We start from the raw sequence: 18,777 nt of genomic DNA, 5'->3' as shown, positions 1-18,777 counted from the left end.
CTAGAACCCATATGTGAGGATTTTGATTGTACTTAAGAGATGGAGAACTTACAGCTGCAATTTCAATACTTATATGCCACACTTAAATCACATACATACAAATATAAAATACAGATAATATACACACCGGCACAACATAAGCATAAAAGCAAAGTGAAGAAAAACACTAGGTTGGCTAAATATTTTTCCTAAAAAAAAAATTGTGCTGTTTCTATGAACAGCACATTCTGGGAATTGTACAACTTAGCAAAGTTCATTACCTCATGCTCCAAAAAATAGCACAAACACCTCAAATTTAGATGTCTACACAATCTGGTCTAATCTCTCAATCCAAAGGTAAACTAAAAATCTCAAATAAACTTTATAATTTTTTTAATTTTTATGGTTTAGAAATAAAGAATAGGAATTTTACTTCCTAGTTTCAAAAGCTAAAATGGCCAGAAACAAGTTTATAAAGAATTTTAAGTTAGAAAAAGAAAGACAAATATTTTGAAAGAAAAAAAAAAGTATCACATCCAATTTCTAAAAGAACATAGCAGATTAAAAACTCTAATAGCTTACTTAAATTTAAAATAACATATAATAATTATTTAAAAGAAATGAGCTTGTTGGACAAGCTTCTTGGGGGCTGACCCAGGAAGATTGCAAGTTCAAAGCCCCCCTCAGCAATAATTTAGTGAGGCCCTAAGCAACTTAGCTAGACTGTCTCAAAATAAAAAACAAAAAGGGCTGAGGATGTAGCTCAGTGGTAGAGTGCTTGCCTAGCATGTGTGAGGTCCTGGGTTCAATCCCTAGAACCACATAAAAATAAATAAACAAAATAAAGGTATCATGTTCATCTATAACTAAAAATACTAAAGAAAAAGAAAAAAAGAAAGAAAGAAGAGAAAATGAGCTGTTTCCATTCTGGATTTCTTGTAAGAGTTAATATTCTTAGGATGATAAAGTTGTGAGGTTTATTTGAAAGCAATCAGAAAGAACCTGTGATCTTTACCATTTTATGTTCCCTTAGAGCTCGGACATTTTTCTAATTTTCCTGTGCAAATGTGACAAAAACATACACCACTTCTGCCACAAAAGAAAAGCAATTAGTGCACTAAACAATAAAAATTTAGAATGTGAGGGAACAAAATGACTAATTATTTAAGCCCAATCTTAAAGGCAAGAAGTGGCAGAAAAGTTCTCAGTTTTAAGAGGAAAAACAATCCCTCTGAGCAGTATGCAAAGAACACAAGAAAGAGGAAGCTTTGAAGGCCTGGTTTCTGAAATTCCACTTGATATGGCTATGAACAGGCAAAAAGATGAAAATGTATACAAAACAATTCAGGTTAAAAACAGACAAAATGCTGGGGCCACTCACTGATCCAGAATTTATAAATGCCAAATTCACTTTTATATCTCAAGGAAGAAAAATGCAATTTAGATGGTATAATGCTCATCCATAAAAGTGAAGGCTTTCACCAAGGTTGAAACGCAAGTTCAATACATTTTTCTACCTGGGATTCCACATCAACTAATCAGCTGGACAGTTAGGAAAATGAAAGGGTAAGACATACATGTAGGCACATAGAGAACAGTTACCTTCAGCTGGTTATTGAAAATATCAATCTCCTGCAGTTTTGACCTAGTTTCTTTCTCCACCTCATCCAGTTGGTCTCGTAGCTGCTGGCGAGCTAGTTCTTTTGCTTCTAAGGCTCTTTTGAGTGTAAGAAGTGAATCTCCTATTTTAGAAAAACAGTGAGACAGGAAAAACTTTAATTGGCAGTGAGGGAAATGTTTTTTAACGTTTTCATGTCACTTAAGAAAATTCTTGCTGCTTGTAAAAAAGGAAAAGGTTGTGGCTGGGGTGCAGCTCGGCAGTAGAGCCCGTAGAGCTGTGCTGGGCACGCGTGAGGTGAGGCCCTAGGTTTAATCCCCAGCATATTTAAAATGAAAGAGGGAGAAAAGGAGGGAGAAGGAGAGAGAAAGGAATTAAAGGAGAGGGAGGGAAAAAGCCAACTTTAAAATTCTGGGGCTGGGGTTGTGGCTCAGTGGCAGAGCTCCTGCCTAACATGTGTGAGGCACTGGCCTCGATATAAATATATATAAATTTTTAAAAATAAAGGTACATCCACAACTAAAAAATAATAAAATAAATAAATAAATACATAAATAAAATACCTACTGTGCAAACTGTTCTGCTGAACTTGTTTTAATTGGTCGTTAAGTATCTGTTTTTCTGGAATAAGTCTTCCAAGCATTTGCTGAGATTCCTAGGGGTGGAGGAGAAAAACAACCGTGAATGACAGGGAACACTCCCATGTCCACACGCAGAATTAGTGCTTAAGTCAGTTTTCTTGACCCTCAGAGATACTCCTGAATGGCCTGAATAGCAGAGAGGTTAGTCAGCTCTTCCCAAGTGCTTTATGGTGAACCACATTTAACTGCTAGTCAGGGTGACTCTTGTTTTCTTGTCAAGGAATAAACTGTTTGCCAAGTGCTTTTCACTAAAATAAAGTTAAGACAGTTATAGCTTCCTTGGTATTGCTTACATTCTTGTTGTCTCACTGGACATTTATAAGCTTTTAGAGATAGCACTTCAAAAACACTGTGCACACAGAAAACAGAAGTGAGGATCTCTCAATTGCATGGAGATCAAGTATAAATACAGTGGCCCAACTGCTTGTAAACTAATTTGGAAGAAATTAATCTGTTATTATAATCTGAGCTTTAATACTTAATACGGCAAAATTTAGGTTTATGATATACCTGAAGTTGGGAACAAAACAGATTTTTAACCACTAGAATCTTAACTGCTTTAAATGTGCATGTTTTTCTGTCACAAAGAATGGAACTTTAAACAGGTACATAAAAGTCTTGAACCACCTATATTTTAACTTACACAATGATAAAAACGAAAACCATACTGTACAAATGCTATTTGGAATTTTTTGTGGGTAACATGCCATGCACAGTATTTGCTTAAGTTCAGCTGTAAGTATTCTCTATAGTTTCTACACATTTCAGTAAAATGGTAGGCTTTTCAGATATAAGAGGCCATGGCCACACCTGTGATCCCAACAACTAGGAGGCTGAGGCAGGAGGATCCCAAGTTTGAGGCTAGCCTCAGCAACCAAGAGAAACCCTGTCTCAAAAATGGGGAAGAAACAAACAAACAAACGTGGGAATGTAGCTTAGCAGTACTGTGTCCCTGGGTTCAATCCCCAGTATCAAAAACAACACAACATGAAACAAAACAGCAGATATATAGGGAATATTTGACTTTTATTTTTACCTTTATAAAAAGTGAACTCTAAGTATTGACTTTGGGCTTGAAAATATAAAAGTGCCATAATTAAAAATGATCGGGGCTGGGGATGTGGCTCAAGTGGTAGCGTGCTCGCCTAGCATGCATGAGGCACTGGGTTCAATTCTCAGCACCAAGTAAGAATAAAATAAAGATATTGTGTCCGCCTAAAACTAAAAATAAATATTTAAAAGATTGTTTTTCAGAGCCAGCACATGAGTTCAAGACTTCCCTGAGAAACAGCAAGACCATGTCTCAAAAATCATCAGAGGCCAAGAACCTCTCTTTTGGAACATCTACCTTTAGATACAGACTAGCCTATGTGGAAAAAAACCTTCATATACTATTGGCCCATATGGCAGAGAGGTCAGCTCAACAGAGGATTTAGAAGCCTCCTTTTCTATAAATAACCCCCAACACACACACACACACACACACACACACACACACACATACACACACACACACACACGAAAAACTTCATAGAACAGAATACATAAATCAGTCATTTTCTCAAAAAAAAAAAAGCAAAACCAACTGAGTTTTCCCTTTTATTCTCCTTCCTATTTCCCAATCCCAAAGTTTCTTTTCTGAACTAAGACAAAGAAATATCAAGACAAAACCTAACTCAGATCACTGAGATTGTTTTACTTATATAAACATTACTTTAAGGTGTACAACTTAAATTTATAAAGTAGGTCAAACCAATATTAAGGAATACCCAACTCATTTGCAAAGTTAAGTATCTGCTAATCCATGAAAGGAAAGTGAACCAATATCTCCTTGCCTGCTATGTCCCTTTATTTCTTCTAATTAGGTATTATTTTCCCATTCACTACTTTAAGAATCCTGACTTTTATTTATTATCAATAACTGAATATTCTAAACATCAGTCATAAGTAATAAGTGTGTTTGTTCACACAACATTCTGTGATAAATTGATACTGAAACTAAACACAACACCTTTAACTCTAAATTTTCCAGGGGACTATCTTATGAAACTTTTCATCAATAGTTAATGAAAGACATATAAACAGAGTTAATTAGCATTTAGAAGGTAACCAATATCTTTCATGAATTTAAATGAAAAGATTCTTAATAAACAAGAGCAAGTTGAATATTCTAAAAGGGGTAATATACTATGGCCAAGTGTGGTGTACCCCAAAAATGGAGGTTGGTTTTACATTCAAATTGCAATCAACATAAATCTTCATCTAAACAAAGTAGAAAAGAAAAAAAACACCACAAAATCATCTCCATAGATGTCCCAAACAAAAACAAACATGGCCGATGAAGGGCATCTATAGAAAACCTAGTTACCCTTCCTTATTTGTGACAGAGTTTTTTCCTTCTAAGACCCAGAATAATGTTCTTAGCACTTCTCTTCAACATAGTTCTGGATGTCCTGGTCAACTAAGTAAGGCAAAAAAAAAAAAAAAAAAAAAAAAAAAAAATCACATTTAAATTTATAAAGGATATTGAGGATGTTGGTTTAGAGTTTTCTTGTAATATCCTTGTCTGGTTTTGGTATCAGGGTAATGCTGAGCTCAGAAAATGTTAGAGAATATTCCTTCCTCTTCTATTTTAAAATGTTTATGTTGAAATGGTATCTCTTCTTTAATTTTTGGTGACTTTTATCAGTGAGGCCTTGTAGATCTAGGGTTTTCTTTGTGGTAGGATATTTAACAGTAAATTTATTTAATAGATATATAAATATTCAGGTTTTTTTGTTTCTTCTTGACTCTATTTTGATAATTTATATATTTCAGTGAATTTATTTTATCAAAATTATTAGACTTATTTACATAGTTGTTTATAGATATAAAAGGCATACAGTTTAGAAAATGAAAAATAAAGCTGTCTTTTTTCAAGCATGGCAAGTTTATATAGCTAAAAACTCCTAAAGAATCTAAAAAACATTCTTTTAGAAATAAGATACAGGAAGCCAGGAACAGTGATGCATACTTGTAATTGCAGCAACTCATGAGACTGAAGCAGGAGAATAACAAGTTCAAAGCCAGCAGATTAATTAGTGAGGCACTTAGTAACTCAGTGAGACCCTGTCTCTAAATAAAATATAGAAAAGGTCTAGGGATGTGGCTCAGTGGTCGAGTGCTCCTGGGCTCAATCCCCAGGTACCAAAAAAAAAAAAAAAGAAAGAAAGAAAGAAAGAAAGAAAGAAGACACTGGAGCTGGGAATATAGCTCAGTGGTTGAGCACTTGCTTGCCTAGCATATGTGCAATCCTGGGTTCCATCCCCAGCACTGCAAAAAAGAAAAACAAACCCTGAGAAATTAGCTAAACAATAACACAGAAAAGAAAAAAAAAAAAACAATAACACAGAAAAATAACTATAAAAAATAAATTATATTTTTATATATTGACATTATATAGTTGGAAACTGAAGTAAAAAATAGGCAATATACAATTGCATTGACCACAGAATACTTAAGGAAAACTTTTAAAAACACATATATAAAACTACAAAAATATGAAAACTACAAAAAATATGCTGAAAGAAATTTACAACCACCTAAATAAATTGAGAGACAATCTATAAAACTCTTGTTAAATGTTAAATCTTCCTAAAATGATCAATAAATTCAAAGGAATTGCAACAATGTTCTATAAAAATTGTTTTAGTTCTATGTATTTTTGAAGGAAAAAAAAACAAACAAAACTGACATGCTAATTTTGTAATTTTTATGGAAATGACTTAGAATAGCCAAAATTTTTTTTTCCAAAAAGAATAACAATAAAAGGGTACTCAAACTACTTGATTTCAAAAAACCAGAATAAGGCTATAGTTATCCATGGAGTAAGGTGATGGTGAAAGGATAGATACAGATTAAAGGAAGAGTTCAGAACAGACCTTTTACAAATATATGCAACTGCTTTTCCACAAGCTACCATGGAAATTTAATGGGAAAGGCAAGTGTTTTCAATAAATGGCACTGGGTATATACGGAGAAAAATGAACATCAACTTCTAACTTAGGACCATATGCAAAAACCAACGTGAAATGGATTATAGACCTAAATATGTAAAACTATAAAACTTTTGAAGGAAAACATAGAAGAAAATGTTGCAGCCATGGGGCAAAGATTTCTTAGAACACAAAAAGCATGATAATACAAATAAATTAACAAACTAAACCTTATCAAAATTTAAAATTTCCGTCCTTTAAAAAATAGTATTATGAAAATGAGAAGCAAACCAAAAGTTGGGAGAAAATATCTGCAGATCATGTACTTAACAAATGACTTGTTGACAAGAATTTATATAGAAGTCTTACAATTCAGTAGTAAGGAAAACAACTCAACCAAAAATGGACAGGCAAGTTCAGATAGTTTGAAGATACACAAATGATACCATGCAACATGTAAAACGATGACCAACATCATCAGTCTTCATGGAAATGCATACAAAAGAAAAAATGAAATATATTTGCTGCATACCTACCAGAAAAGTCAAACTTTAAAATAATGACAACATCAAGTATTGGTAAGGATGGGAAACAACTGTATCACTCACAGATTGCTGATTAGAATGTGAAGAGGTACACATAATTTCTACCATTGACAGTTTTGTGGTAGGGGGGTTTAAAGATAAGACTTATATGGCACAATTACACTCCAAAAAATTTGCCTTGGAGAAATAAGTTATAATTCCACAAAAATACTATACATAAATATTCATTGTAGTTTTAGTTATGAAAATCCCCAATTGGAAAGAACCCAGATATTAATCAACAGGTGAAGGGATTAGTAAATATTACTCAGTGATAAAATGAAACAATGTTCTTATTCACTCAACAACATTGAAAAATCAATCTTGAAATCATCATGCTGAGAAAAAGAAGTGAAAGAGTCACTGTGGTCAAATATGATGATCTGCAGGTAATATCTGCATGAATTTGATCCCCCTGTAGTTCAATGCTTGATACCAAACTAGGTGAGATAACAGTTCTATCATACCAGGTGAGATAATAGATGAGAGGTAAATGAAGGCAAAATTGCCACTAGCACACTATCAAGTCTCAAGTCTTACCCTACACATCTTTCTTACATCCCACTAAAATCTTAATTGTACCTATTTACTAGTCCTGTATGGTCTGGCCTCTACTTGGCATCCCAGAAGCCTGCTTCAGCATCAGGTCACTGGTGGCACTGCTGTATCCCTACTTAAAACTTGTTCTGCCATAGTTTAGTCCATTACAGACTTCAAATCTGTGCAAATGTCACCTTCACAAAAGGCCTACCCTGACTACCTTAGTTTAAATCACAACACTGCTAACCGCCAGGACTCTCTACTGCCTTCCTACTACTGTCCTTGCACTTTTCATTTTCTCATAGATACAAATTTTATAGTTCTGTTAGTATGTGTCCCTCTTGCACACAGAGGGTAAGGTCCATTCAGCTCACTCTCGGTCTCATTTCCGTTGCTCAACACTATAGCCTCAGTACCTAAAAGACAGCCCAGCACCTAACAGCGTGTAGCAAACACTTGTTGAGTTTGTTTACTTGACAGCTGACTTTTAAGAAAAGGACCCCACCTACTTCACCTTTTTCCCCCAGAAATCTAGTATATGGTAGATGCTTACTGTCTGTTGAATGAATAAATAAATAAAATGAATCAGAGGCAAGCATGTAAGCCTAAAATCTTTTGTGATACATTGTTTTCTCACCTGTAACTGTTGCTGCAAATGGGTGATTTCGGCAATTCTCAACTCTCTAGATTTGTTTGTACTCTCAATTTCTTGCCTTTGGGTGGTTAATCGACATCTGATATCTTGAAGTTTTCCTTCTAGTTGATGCTTTTTATCATTCTTTAACAAATGAAAGATAAAAGGAATTATTACCATTTTTAATGGTTCAATAGTAGTATATATCCAAAGCATGATCAAATATCACTCACTAGAGCTTCTAATTCAAATTCCAAAGTCTTTTTCTTTGCTTTCAATACAACTATGTCCTCTTGTTCTTTATTTCTTTGATTTAAAAGTTCTTGCCTTCGGTTCCGTTCCCATTCAAGTTGTCGTTGTCTCTCAAGTTCCCGTTTCGCAGCCTGTCAAAGTCACAGTTTATTAATTTTTCAGTTCTTATGCTCTAACATGTCTCTTAACAAAAGTATCATGTAGTAAGTCTTTCCTTTTAAGGATGAAATATAGACATTACAAGAAATCATATCATAAAGCAATAAAAATTTTTATAAAAATCAGTGCTCCTTCTAAGGAAAAAAAGGGAATATTCAGAACAAATTATATTTACATAAGATGAGAACCAAGAGGATCATTTCACATTGGAATCTCATTCTTCATGCCTTCCAGAATGCATGACATGCTAAATAAAAGTGCTCCTTTTTATTTACAGACTCACAAACAGGAAGGAAAATTTCTTTAGTAAAATCAAGTTTAAACCTATACAATTCTAAATCTAAATCAATCTTAAATCTAAGAACTAAAAACAAACAAAACTTGTTTTTTTTCCCAACAAAAGAGAAACTATTATTTACAGTTAAGCTTTCCTTATCCAGAATGCTGGGACCACAAGTGTTTCTGGTCTCGGCAGTTTTCAGTTTTGGAATATTTGTATAGATTTTGCTGTTGGTAGTGTGACTGCCTCTTACTCAGCAAGCTCCCAATCACACAACAAAGTCCCGGAGGCCAAGTGGCACATCTAGTCATCACTGAAACTCCAGGGGCTAGCAATGCATAGCAATAGTAAATTTGTCTACTAAACAATTCTGAATAAATACTTTAAAAAAGGAAGGTGGTATGCCTTTCCATTGTCCATTCTGGTAACTGAAATCTTATTGGGGTGGAGAGTGGAATGCATGGTTGGCCTGTGCAATGCATTGGTTTCAATCTCCAATACCAAATAGATGAAACCAAAGTATTTTTTTTAATAAAGAAAAATTCCTCATCTTTATATTTCATTCATGTGAAAAGAATCATAGCTTTGCTTCTGTAGTAATATAGGAAAATTGTGAAGTTGAATAAGAGATTGACTTGGTCCCTTTCCATATCTGACACCATAGAATATATGAAGATTTCCCAGACATATTTTTAGGGGGGGGGGACAGTCTCAAAACAGTACAATGGCTCTGATAACATCAAGTGGTTTAAAATTATACAACCTCCACCTATGCCACCACATAAATCTTTACATTTTTATATAAATGTGTAAATACAGAGAAAAGAATCTGAAAAAAACCTAACTGCTCTTAGTTTGTTATAAGACAGTGCAATAAAAAACTTATAGAAGAATGTTGATATTAGCATTTGTAATAGCTAAAAAAAATAACTCAAAGTTCATCAACTTATGAGTAGATAAATGAAACGTAGTATATCTATAAAACAGAATACTACTCAGCCATAAAAAAGGATAAAATACTGATTCATGCTAAAATATGGATGAACCTTGAAAATGCCAGGCAAAGTGAAATCTAGACACAAAAGGCCATATACTATACAACTTCCAGAACAGGTAAATCTAGAGAGATAAGGAAGTGGTTGCAGGGGCTGGGGGTAAAGAGGAATGGGGAATTACCCCTTAGTGCAAGGGGTTTCTTTTTGGGATGATGAAAATGCTCCAGAATAGAGAGTGGTGAAAGTTGTGTAACTTTTGAATACACTACAATCTCCAGATTATTAAAAGGAAAAACAACAGCCTAGTGGGGCGGTTATATGCTTGTAATCCCAGCTACTCAGGAGATTGAGGCAAGAGGATCACAAATTCAAAGTTGGCCTATCTGGACAACTTAATGAGACTCTGTCTCAAAGAAAAACAGAAAGAGAGCTGGGTTGTGGCTCAGCAGTAGACTGCTTGCCTAGCATGTGAGAGGCCCTGGGTTTGATCCTCAGCAACACATAAAAATAAATAAAATAAAGATATTGTGTCCAACTTCAACTAAAAAATAAATATTAAAAAAAAAAAAGGAAGAAAGAAGGACTGGGTGTATAGAATAGTGGTAGAACACTTACCTCGCATTTATGAGGCCCAGTGTTTCACACACACAAAAATTAAAAATTTAAAAAGGAAAACAGACTGTCCTACATTAATACATCATTTGAATAATTCTACAAGAGAAAGACAAAGCTCATGTGTTAATTACAAGGTTCTCCACAGCTGCTTACCTCTCGCCTCTCAATCTCTTTCCTCCTCTCCTCCTCTCTCTGCCTTTCCAGTTCCCGTTGCTTTTCCAGTTGCTTCTCCAGCTCCAGTTGTCTTTTGCGCTCCTGCTCCTGGCGCTCCCGCTCTTTCCTCTCCTGCTCAGCCCTCTCCAGCTGAGCCAAGCGTTCTTGCTCTTTGCGCTGCTGTTCCAAGAGAGCTTGTCTGCGTTTCTCCAGTTCTAGATTGCCACGTTCAAAATTTTCCCGCTTCTTATCTTCAAATGTTACTTTAAAAGAAAGAACAGATCAATTAGGAAAAGCCATTATTTTCAAAGAAAAAATGTACTAGCATTTTGAAATCTACAGTACAAACCAAATCCAGAACTCCCTAAGTTTCCTTACTGGGCCCTTATAGTGAGCACTACAAACAGGAAACAGAAAGGTTAGGGAAGAGTTGCCTCTAACCTTTGTTACCATCCATGCCACACACTATATTTCTACAAAAATCTTTCAATAATTCTGTATTACACCCAATTCCTCTCCTCTCCTGCTACTCTTCCCTTTCCCTTCTTCATGCCCTGCTTCAGCAAGTGACCCACCATCTCTTCTGCATTATGAGTCTCTCCTTCACCTTAGCTTATAACTGCACTGTCTGTCTCCTGTTTGAACAAGGTGACTTCTCAAAGCAGGGGTAGAGAGCAAATATTGCATGGTTCACACTGAAGAAGCTGGTCTGCCCAGATTCTTAAATGGACCACAGTCAGTAAATATTTTTTTCTTTCTTTTTTTTTAAAATTTTTTAATATTTATTTTTTAGTTATCGGCAGACACAACATCTTTGATTGTATGTGGTGCTGAGGATCGAACCCAGGCCACACGCATGCCAGGCGAGCGCGCTACCGCTTGAGCCACATCCCCAGCCCAGTAAATATTTTTTTCTAATCCATTTTTTTGTTTCCTTCTTTGACACACTTCTATAAATTTTTAATTCCATCATTTTTCTCTTTTTCCTTTTTACACCTTTGTTTTCATCTATTTTATTTTATTCACTTCTAAATATTCCATCCCCTTCCTGTTTCCAGCAATGTGTATTCACCTTTGTGTTGCCTCCTATACATCTCCTTGGTATCCACCCCAGACAAGGGAAACTCTCGAGGCTGGGAAAGTGGCTAGGTGGTAGAGTTCTAGCCTAGCATGAGATCACATTTGGTGATTTCAGAGGTAGCACTATCTTCTTTACTCGGACACCTTAAAACTTTAAGTCCCTTCACTCAGGGAATGAGTAAATGATCCTTACAAAGGAATCTCTGCTAAGTGAAAGAAGCCAGGCACAAAAGGTCAAATATTATATGATTCCAATTATATGAACTACCCACCATTGTTAAATCCAAAGAAACTGAAAGCAGATTGGTGGCTGTCCGGGGCTGGGGTGAATGAGAATGGAGAGTGAGTAAGTAGGGTATTTTCTTTTGGAAGAAGAGAGGGGTGATGTTAGCACAACTGAGAGTAATAATAAACACCATTATTATAGAATAAATGTACAGCCCCTACCACACACCCAAATTCATGTTACAGCCTTAACTACACCAATGTGATGATATTTGGAAACATCTTTGGGGGTAACTAGGATTAGATTAGATCATAGGGGTGGGGCCCATGATGAGATTAGTGACCTTATAAAAAGAGAAAGAAAAAGAAGATCACTCCCCCACACCCATGCATACACCAAGGAAAGGCCATAGGAGGACACAGAGAGTAAACAGCTATCTACAAGAGTGTTCTCACCAGGAACTAAACTGCCTGGGCTCTGATCTTTAGCACATGAGAAATAAATCTCCACAGTTTTAGCCTCACTTTGGAGTGGCGGGCCAAGGTGATAAGCCACTAAATTATACAGTTTAAAATGTTCAATTTGGGAGCTGTGGCTGTAGCTCAGTGGCAGAGTGCTTGCCTAGCATGTGTGTGGTAGTGGGTTTGATCCTTAGCACCATATATAAAGAAACAAAATAAAGGCATGCTGTTCATCTACAACTAAAAATTTTTTTAAAAAAAAAAGATGCTCAATTTTATAGTATGCATATTTAATCTCAATTTTAAAAACACTGAAAATCTTTATACATCTTTTTTATTCAATGTCTGGCACTATTCCTAGTATATAGGAGGCACATCATAAATGGTTGTGGAAAGAATCAATGCAAAAAAAAAATACTCAATGTCACATCCTGTTCAAAATCCAAAATGAATGCTTACTACTAATAGAAAAAGAAAATTCCAAATTCTAAGAATTCCTGTCCTTATCCCATTGAGGATTCATTTCCATTGTTTTCAAAAGTTGACATGTTCCTCACATCCACTTGTAGTGACCCTGTCTATCCTCAGGTTTTCACTTAACGGTGATCTAGACCATGGGGATTTAATTCCTCATGTCCTTTTCAGTATACCACAACCAACCATAAGTAGCTTTGTTGTGCATCTACAAACTCTCCAGGACCTTATCACACTTATGTACTTACTGTTTTAGCAATTGTTTATATGGATAACTTAAATTTTCTAATGTAAGTTTCTAGAGAGTATGGACCATGTATGATTAGCATTTAGATTCTTCCAGCCTTGCACACAGAAAAACTAAAATAAGTATTTCATCACTGAACATAACTGAAAAGTTATTTAGTTTACAGAACAGTCTGGAAGAGCTTGTGTTCTCAGCAAACTAATTAATGGTTGTGGAATGCTGAGCCCTTTACTGCCCCAAAATGATATTGACAAAGTATTTAATATAAAGAGACTTCATAGCAAATTTCAATTGCCTCTTAGTATCATTATCATCTCATCATTAATAATTCATAGCCACCTTGGACTTTTTTAATAGTATGATAGATTTACCATTGTAAATGTGGATTATTTAAAACAGGTTCACATTAAATTTAAAGTAGGTTCCTGCTGCTAAGGAGTTTCTAATTCTTCTGTAACACATCAAGAATGCTATAGTAGTTGACTTTATTTTTTGCTTCTGCACTGGTGGTCCTAAGAAACCATCTAACTGCAAATTTTTAGTGTTCTATATTCCATAGATAACATTAATAAAATCTTTGTTTAGCAGTATATAATAAGTACTTCAAGTTAAAAACTAGAATAAGGGGACTCGGCATATAGCTCAGTTGATAGAGTGCTTGCCTCCACGTACAAGGCCTTGGGTTCAATCCCCAGCTCCGCCAAAAAAAAAAAAAAACCCCAACTAGAATAAGGATGCACCAGCAAAGTACACATGTTCTTATTTCTCTACACAGATTCAAATCTAAAAGCACATTAAACGTCTTTTTCTGATATGCTCAAAGAAATACAGAAATGTCAGAAGCTAGATTTATTTTTATTTCCATTATGCCTTACAGATTGAAAATCTTTAATCTGATGTGTAAGCCAAATGTAAAGGCTGCCTTACCAGGTAATTTCTTTTCTAATTGTTGCTGTTCATCTTCTAAAGCTGGTTCCTCTGGTAACCTCTGATCTACAGATGTTGAGCTTATAACAGATATTCCACTGCCTGATCGAACTCTTCTGCAATTGTGAAAAAAAGAAAAGAAAAGAAACAAATCCACATAAAACGAGGTAGGTAGAAACAAGCTACGAAAAAGAATTTTTAGATTATACCATACCATGGAACAAATTTCATTTACAGTGAGGAAAGACAGAGTTTGGACTTCTTTACTCTGTAGTTTTTAAAATGAATATTTGAATATGTTATCAGATTCTGAGTGTTATCTTATTCAAAATGTTGGGAATGAGGGTGTGGCTCAGTGGTAGAGCACATGCTTTCCATGTGCAAGATCCTAGGTTTGATCCCCTGAACCCCTCACCCCAACTCCTGGCAAGGGAAAAAACCATAAAAATTAGGACACTTCAAAAGGGCTAAATTAGCTTATAATCATAAAGTATCTGGTAAATAATGAGCACCCAGTGAGTCTGATGCTATTACCATTACCCTTGTGAGTAACTTTCAATCCCTTCCAGGAAAGATCAGCAGCTCAGTAATTTGGGAGCAACCGTTTTCCTTATACAAAAATTTCTCCATTTAACCACTTCCTGAACACACGAAATGTCTGTATTTTATAGTTTTGAAATACACTTACTTTACTGATCAGTATCACTATGTTTAAACTTGCTCTTTCAAAACAATCTCCCCATCCTTCTTTTCACACTTTCAATAGTTTCCAATGTTCAATTTCTCCTGCAGTGAACCCTGCAGCTGTGAGATTTTATAGGCAAATGCTTCTTCAGCTGCCCCTTGCTTCTTCTGCACTCAGTTTCTCAGCTTGCTCCTGCATGAGGACAGTGTGGACAGTGATGGCTATTTCTCCTCACAAGTCTTTCCTGAAGTTTGAGGACCCAGAACAGAAGTATGTCTTTGTTTCTCTTCTTTGCACTTGTGGGATCTTATATTAATCTTCTACATGTAAAGCCATGAGTTGGCGCTGTATTGGATGATATGTGTGTATGCATGTAGACATGCCAGTGGGGTCCCAACTAGACTCTGGGGAACACTCTTGACATGTCGACTGAGACTATTTCAGACAAAGATAATTTTCTTTAATTATCTTTCTGATTGTAATTTCTGAATTGCTAGCATTTTTTGTTATCTGTGGAATGTGTATAATACACACCTTGCTTTATTTCCTATATATGGGCTTATTCAGTTTTCAACTATATAAGTTCATACAAAAATGTTTTATTTGATTGCATTTACTAATATACTATAAATACCCTGTAGAACAGAAAGGCCCAGAATTAAGATAGAACCTGGACTGGAAGATTCTCTTGAATTCACAGATATTTCATTTACTTGTCAAGAATGGAAATCACTATAAGATGGTCAACAAAGCCAATTTGGAATTAACATACTCAATGCAATGCATAATTCCTTACAAAAGCCAAATGTTCCTTACCTAAAGGAAGGTGGAATGTATTCTGGAGGCAGGACAGGTGGCAGTGGTTGGCCAGACATAGCCACATCAATTAGGTGCATAGCCAGGATAAATTCTTCTGCTGTGAGTTTTCCATCTTGATCAATGTCAGAAAGATTCCTAATTCAACAAAAAAGTTTCATTTCCAGTTTCATAAAAATGCATGCATTGCTGATTTATTTTAGATCTGTATTATAATTCTTATTCTAGGCCAATTGAGTCTACTTGCCTCAGTTTACAATTATTTCATACCACTACAAGAATAAAATGAAATATTTTATATAGTTGGAATAGTGTTCAGTACTCAACAAATGCTAAGATTGCAGTAATACTCTACTCAGTCCTGGGAATGTGACACATTTAAAATATTTAAAATATGTCACATTCAGGGTGAGGCAGCCAATACTGTACGGTTTGTAAGATAATCTCTATCATGCTGAATTCTGCCCTTGCAGCAGCCATAGACAATATATAAATAAACAGGCATAGCTGTTTTAACAATAAAAATTAATTTACAAAAACAGGTGAAGGCCAGATGTGGCCTACTGGATAGGCTGCCCAACCTCAATACATGCCTATTAGGCTGGATCTCTATGGCTCCAATTCATAGAGTTAAGGCCTTTCCTCCTCATTCTAGGGATTCAATTTCCATCACTCTTGACAATGCAGTTGCCCAAGTAGTTAATTACAGTAAACAGATTTTCCTAGCAAGTACCAGAATGTGATTTTATTTAACAACTTCAAGATACCAAAAGAAGATGCAAGACAACACATCTGTTAACCAGAATGTTAAAAAGACAAATGCTACATTAGGAAACTGGCTTTGCCAATGGCAAAACCCAAGAAGCTTTTCTCTTAATTATGATATTTCTTTAGGTCCATAAATCTATTAGTATTACTATTATTGTAACATTTGCCCTTTTTAAAGTACAATTCTTCGAGGTTTGACAAACATAGCAATAGAACCATCAACAGAGTACACAGAACAGTCAACACCACCCAGAATCCCCACATCTCCCTCCAGTCCAACTCTTCCCTTTCCCCCACCCAGGCCCTGCTACCCCTGATCTCTTTTCTGTCTCTAGTTTTGCCTGTCCCAGAGCTACAAATGAAAACCCTTCCTGCTGATTCTTATCCCCCTTTTCTTTTCACACCCCACAGTTAGCTACTCCTAGGTAAATCCATTAGAATTCTTTTTTTCCTTCATAATTGAATAATTATGGTTGCAAATATTTAATTAAAGTATCCTGGCTGGGTATGGTGGCGTGCACCATGTGATCCCAGTGGCTCAGAAGGCTAAGGCAGAAGGATTCTGAGTTCAAAGCCAGCTTCAGCAAAAACAAGGCGCTAAGCAACTCAGTGAGACCCTGTCTCTAAATAAAATATAAAATAGTGTTGGAGATGTGGCTCAATGGTAGAGTACCCCTGAGTTCAATCCCTGGTACCTCCCAAAAAAAGAAATATCATTTTAGTGTTTGAATTAAGAATATAACATTCTAAAAAGAGATGCCTCAAATGTGTTTTTTGGAAGACAAGTTATAAATTTAAAATAAACGTTTCAATTTCTTCCCCTTTTTTGGTACTAAGGATAGAACCCAGGGGTGCTTAACTACTGAGCCACATCCTCATCCCTTTTTATTTTTCATTTTGAGACAGGGTCTCACTAAGTTGTTAAGACTGGCATGGAACTTTCTTTCGATCTTCCTGTCTAGGCTTCCCTAGAGGCTGACCAGCATTAGAGCTCAGTCACTTGAGAAGAAACCAGATCGATGTACCCTGTGTGAAAGTCATGAATTTGGCATATGAGCAGTGTAAACCAAATCCATTTTCTAGGCATAGTCATCAACATGTAACTAAAAGATACACAACAATAATATATGCAGAAAAGCTCAAAATTAAGTAATTACATAATATTTTTAAAAATTTTTAAATATGCATGGTTTGTTAAAAAACTATTCTTACTAACATCTAAATGTAAGAAAACCTATAAGACCTAGACAATACCCATCAAGAGCTATTAAAAATTATCACAGAATAGAGGCTGGTGATTAGTTTAGTACTGGTAAAGCATTTGCTTAGCATATATGAGCCCGTTGTTCAATCTCCAGCACTGAAAATAACAAAACAAAAACCATTGCAAAACAGGCAGACATTATATGCCTTCTGATTAAAATACACAGGTAACATCTCTGATGTAGGCTTAACAAAAGACAAAACAACAACAACAACAACAACAACAACAACAACAACAAAAACCCACAACTATAAAACTCAAACTGTGGTTCTCAACCAAGAATGATGTTGAACTCCAAGGGAAATTTTTGTCAATGTCTGGGGATATTTTGGGTTGTTATAACTGGGGGTAGGCATCATGCTACTAAATGTAGCATCTACTAAACAGAGACAAGAGATCCTACTAAAAACCTGCCATGAGCTGGACACAGTGATGCACGCCTATAGTTTGAGCACTTGGGAGACTATGGTGGGAAGATCACTCAAGCTCACAAGTCAGACACCAACCAGAGCAATAAAGTGAGACCATATCTCTAAACCACCTCTCAAAACAAAGAAAATATTCTACAATGCTCAGGACAGCCCTCTGCAGTAAAGAAATTACTGGCCCTAAACGTCAATAATGCAAAGGTTGCAAAATCTTGTTCTAGATCCAATTACCAATTCATGGGAAATACAGGAACAAGTTAAACACCACCACAGGAATGCAATCTTCAAAAGTTAGGCCACTAAAAAACTATATACTAGACTACATGTTTGTTTTTAAGGGGGTCCAGGGGACCGATGGAAAAGGAAAAATTTATAGATTAAAAAAGATTTTAAAAAGATGTATCAATCAAATACTGCAAAGTAGGAACTGGAAGCAGAGCTAAACAGTATAGCATATGCTATAGAAAGCATGAGGTCTCAGTATCTAGCCCGTGTGCACATGCACATTCACACACACAAAAGCAAGGTATACAGGAGGTCAAGGGTCTTATGTTTTCTCTCATATGTGGAAACTAAAGAAAAAGGAAAAGAAAACTGGGGGCAAATCTCATGAAAATCATGGTGAGATGAGTACAGGAAAAGGACCAAGGGCTGGAAGGCAGGGAGGGAGGGGAGAGTGCTGGGGAATGATATTGGCCAAATAATATTGTTATACCATATGCATGTATGAATATGTAACAAATAATCCCATTATTATGTACAACCACATTGCACCAAAAAAAAAAAAAAAGAGGTGGGGGGAAAATAAGCAAAGTATAAATTTATATTAGTCCTCCTTTGAACAAAGAAACTTAAAAACTAAGTTAATCTAAGAAATTTGAACACTACTTGATTAACTTGGTAAGAATGACTATTAAAATCATGGTTTTAATTATCTTAAAACATGGTATTATGACTATAACTTTTAAATTCCAATC

General features: G+C 35.5%; 1 protein-coding gene across 13 annotated transcripts in view; it reads right to left on the bottom strand.

Annotated features, from left to right (window-relative positions):
* The window catches only part of Itsn1 (intersectin 1), a 219,128-nt gene that overhangs the window by 105,238 nt on the left and 95,113 nt on the right, over nucleotides 1–18,777 (bottom strand). For all 13 annotated transcript variants that reach the window (XR_013437001.1, XR_005734566.2, XR_013437002.1 and 10 more), the window contains 7 exons: nucleotides 15,341–15,478; nucleotides 13,840–13,955; nucleotides 10,425–10,687; nucleotides 8,204–8,353; nucleotides 7,974–8,114; nucleotides 2,165–2,252; nucleotides 1,582–1,721 (listed from right to left, as the gene is read on the bottom strand). Coding sequence is in view for 10 of the 13 variants with exons in the window: in XM_078044571.1 (XP_077900697.1) it covers nucleotides 1,582–1,721; nucleotides 2,165–2,252; nucleotides 7,974–8,114; nucleotides 8,204–8,353; nucleotides 10,425–10,687; nucleotides 13,840–13,955; nucleotides 15,341–15,478 (1,036 nt within the window). In the remaining 3 variants the exon portion in view is untranslated. The remainder of the gene's footprint in view (nucleotides 1–1,581; nucleotides 1,722–2,164; nucleotides 2,253–7,973; nucleotides 8,115–8,203; nucleotides 8,354–10,424; nucleotides 10,688–13,839; nucleotides 13,956–15,340; nucleotides 15,479–18,777) is intronic.

This window comes from Ictidomys tridecemlineatus, chromosome 3, assembly GCF_052094955.1.
Source record: "Ictidomys tridecemlineatus isolate mIctTri1 chromosome 3, mIctTri1.hap1, whole genome shotgun sequence".
Classification (NCBI taxonomy): domain Eukaryota; kingdom Metazoa; phylum Chordata; class Mammalia; order Rodentia; family Sciuridae; genus Ictidomys; species Ictidomys tridecemlineatus.
This window is presented reverse-complemented; position numbering and strand designations above follow the sequence as displayed.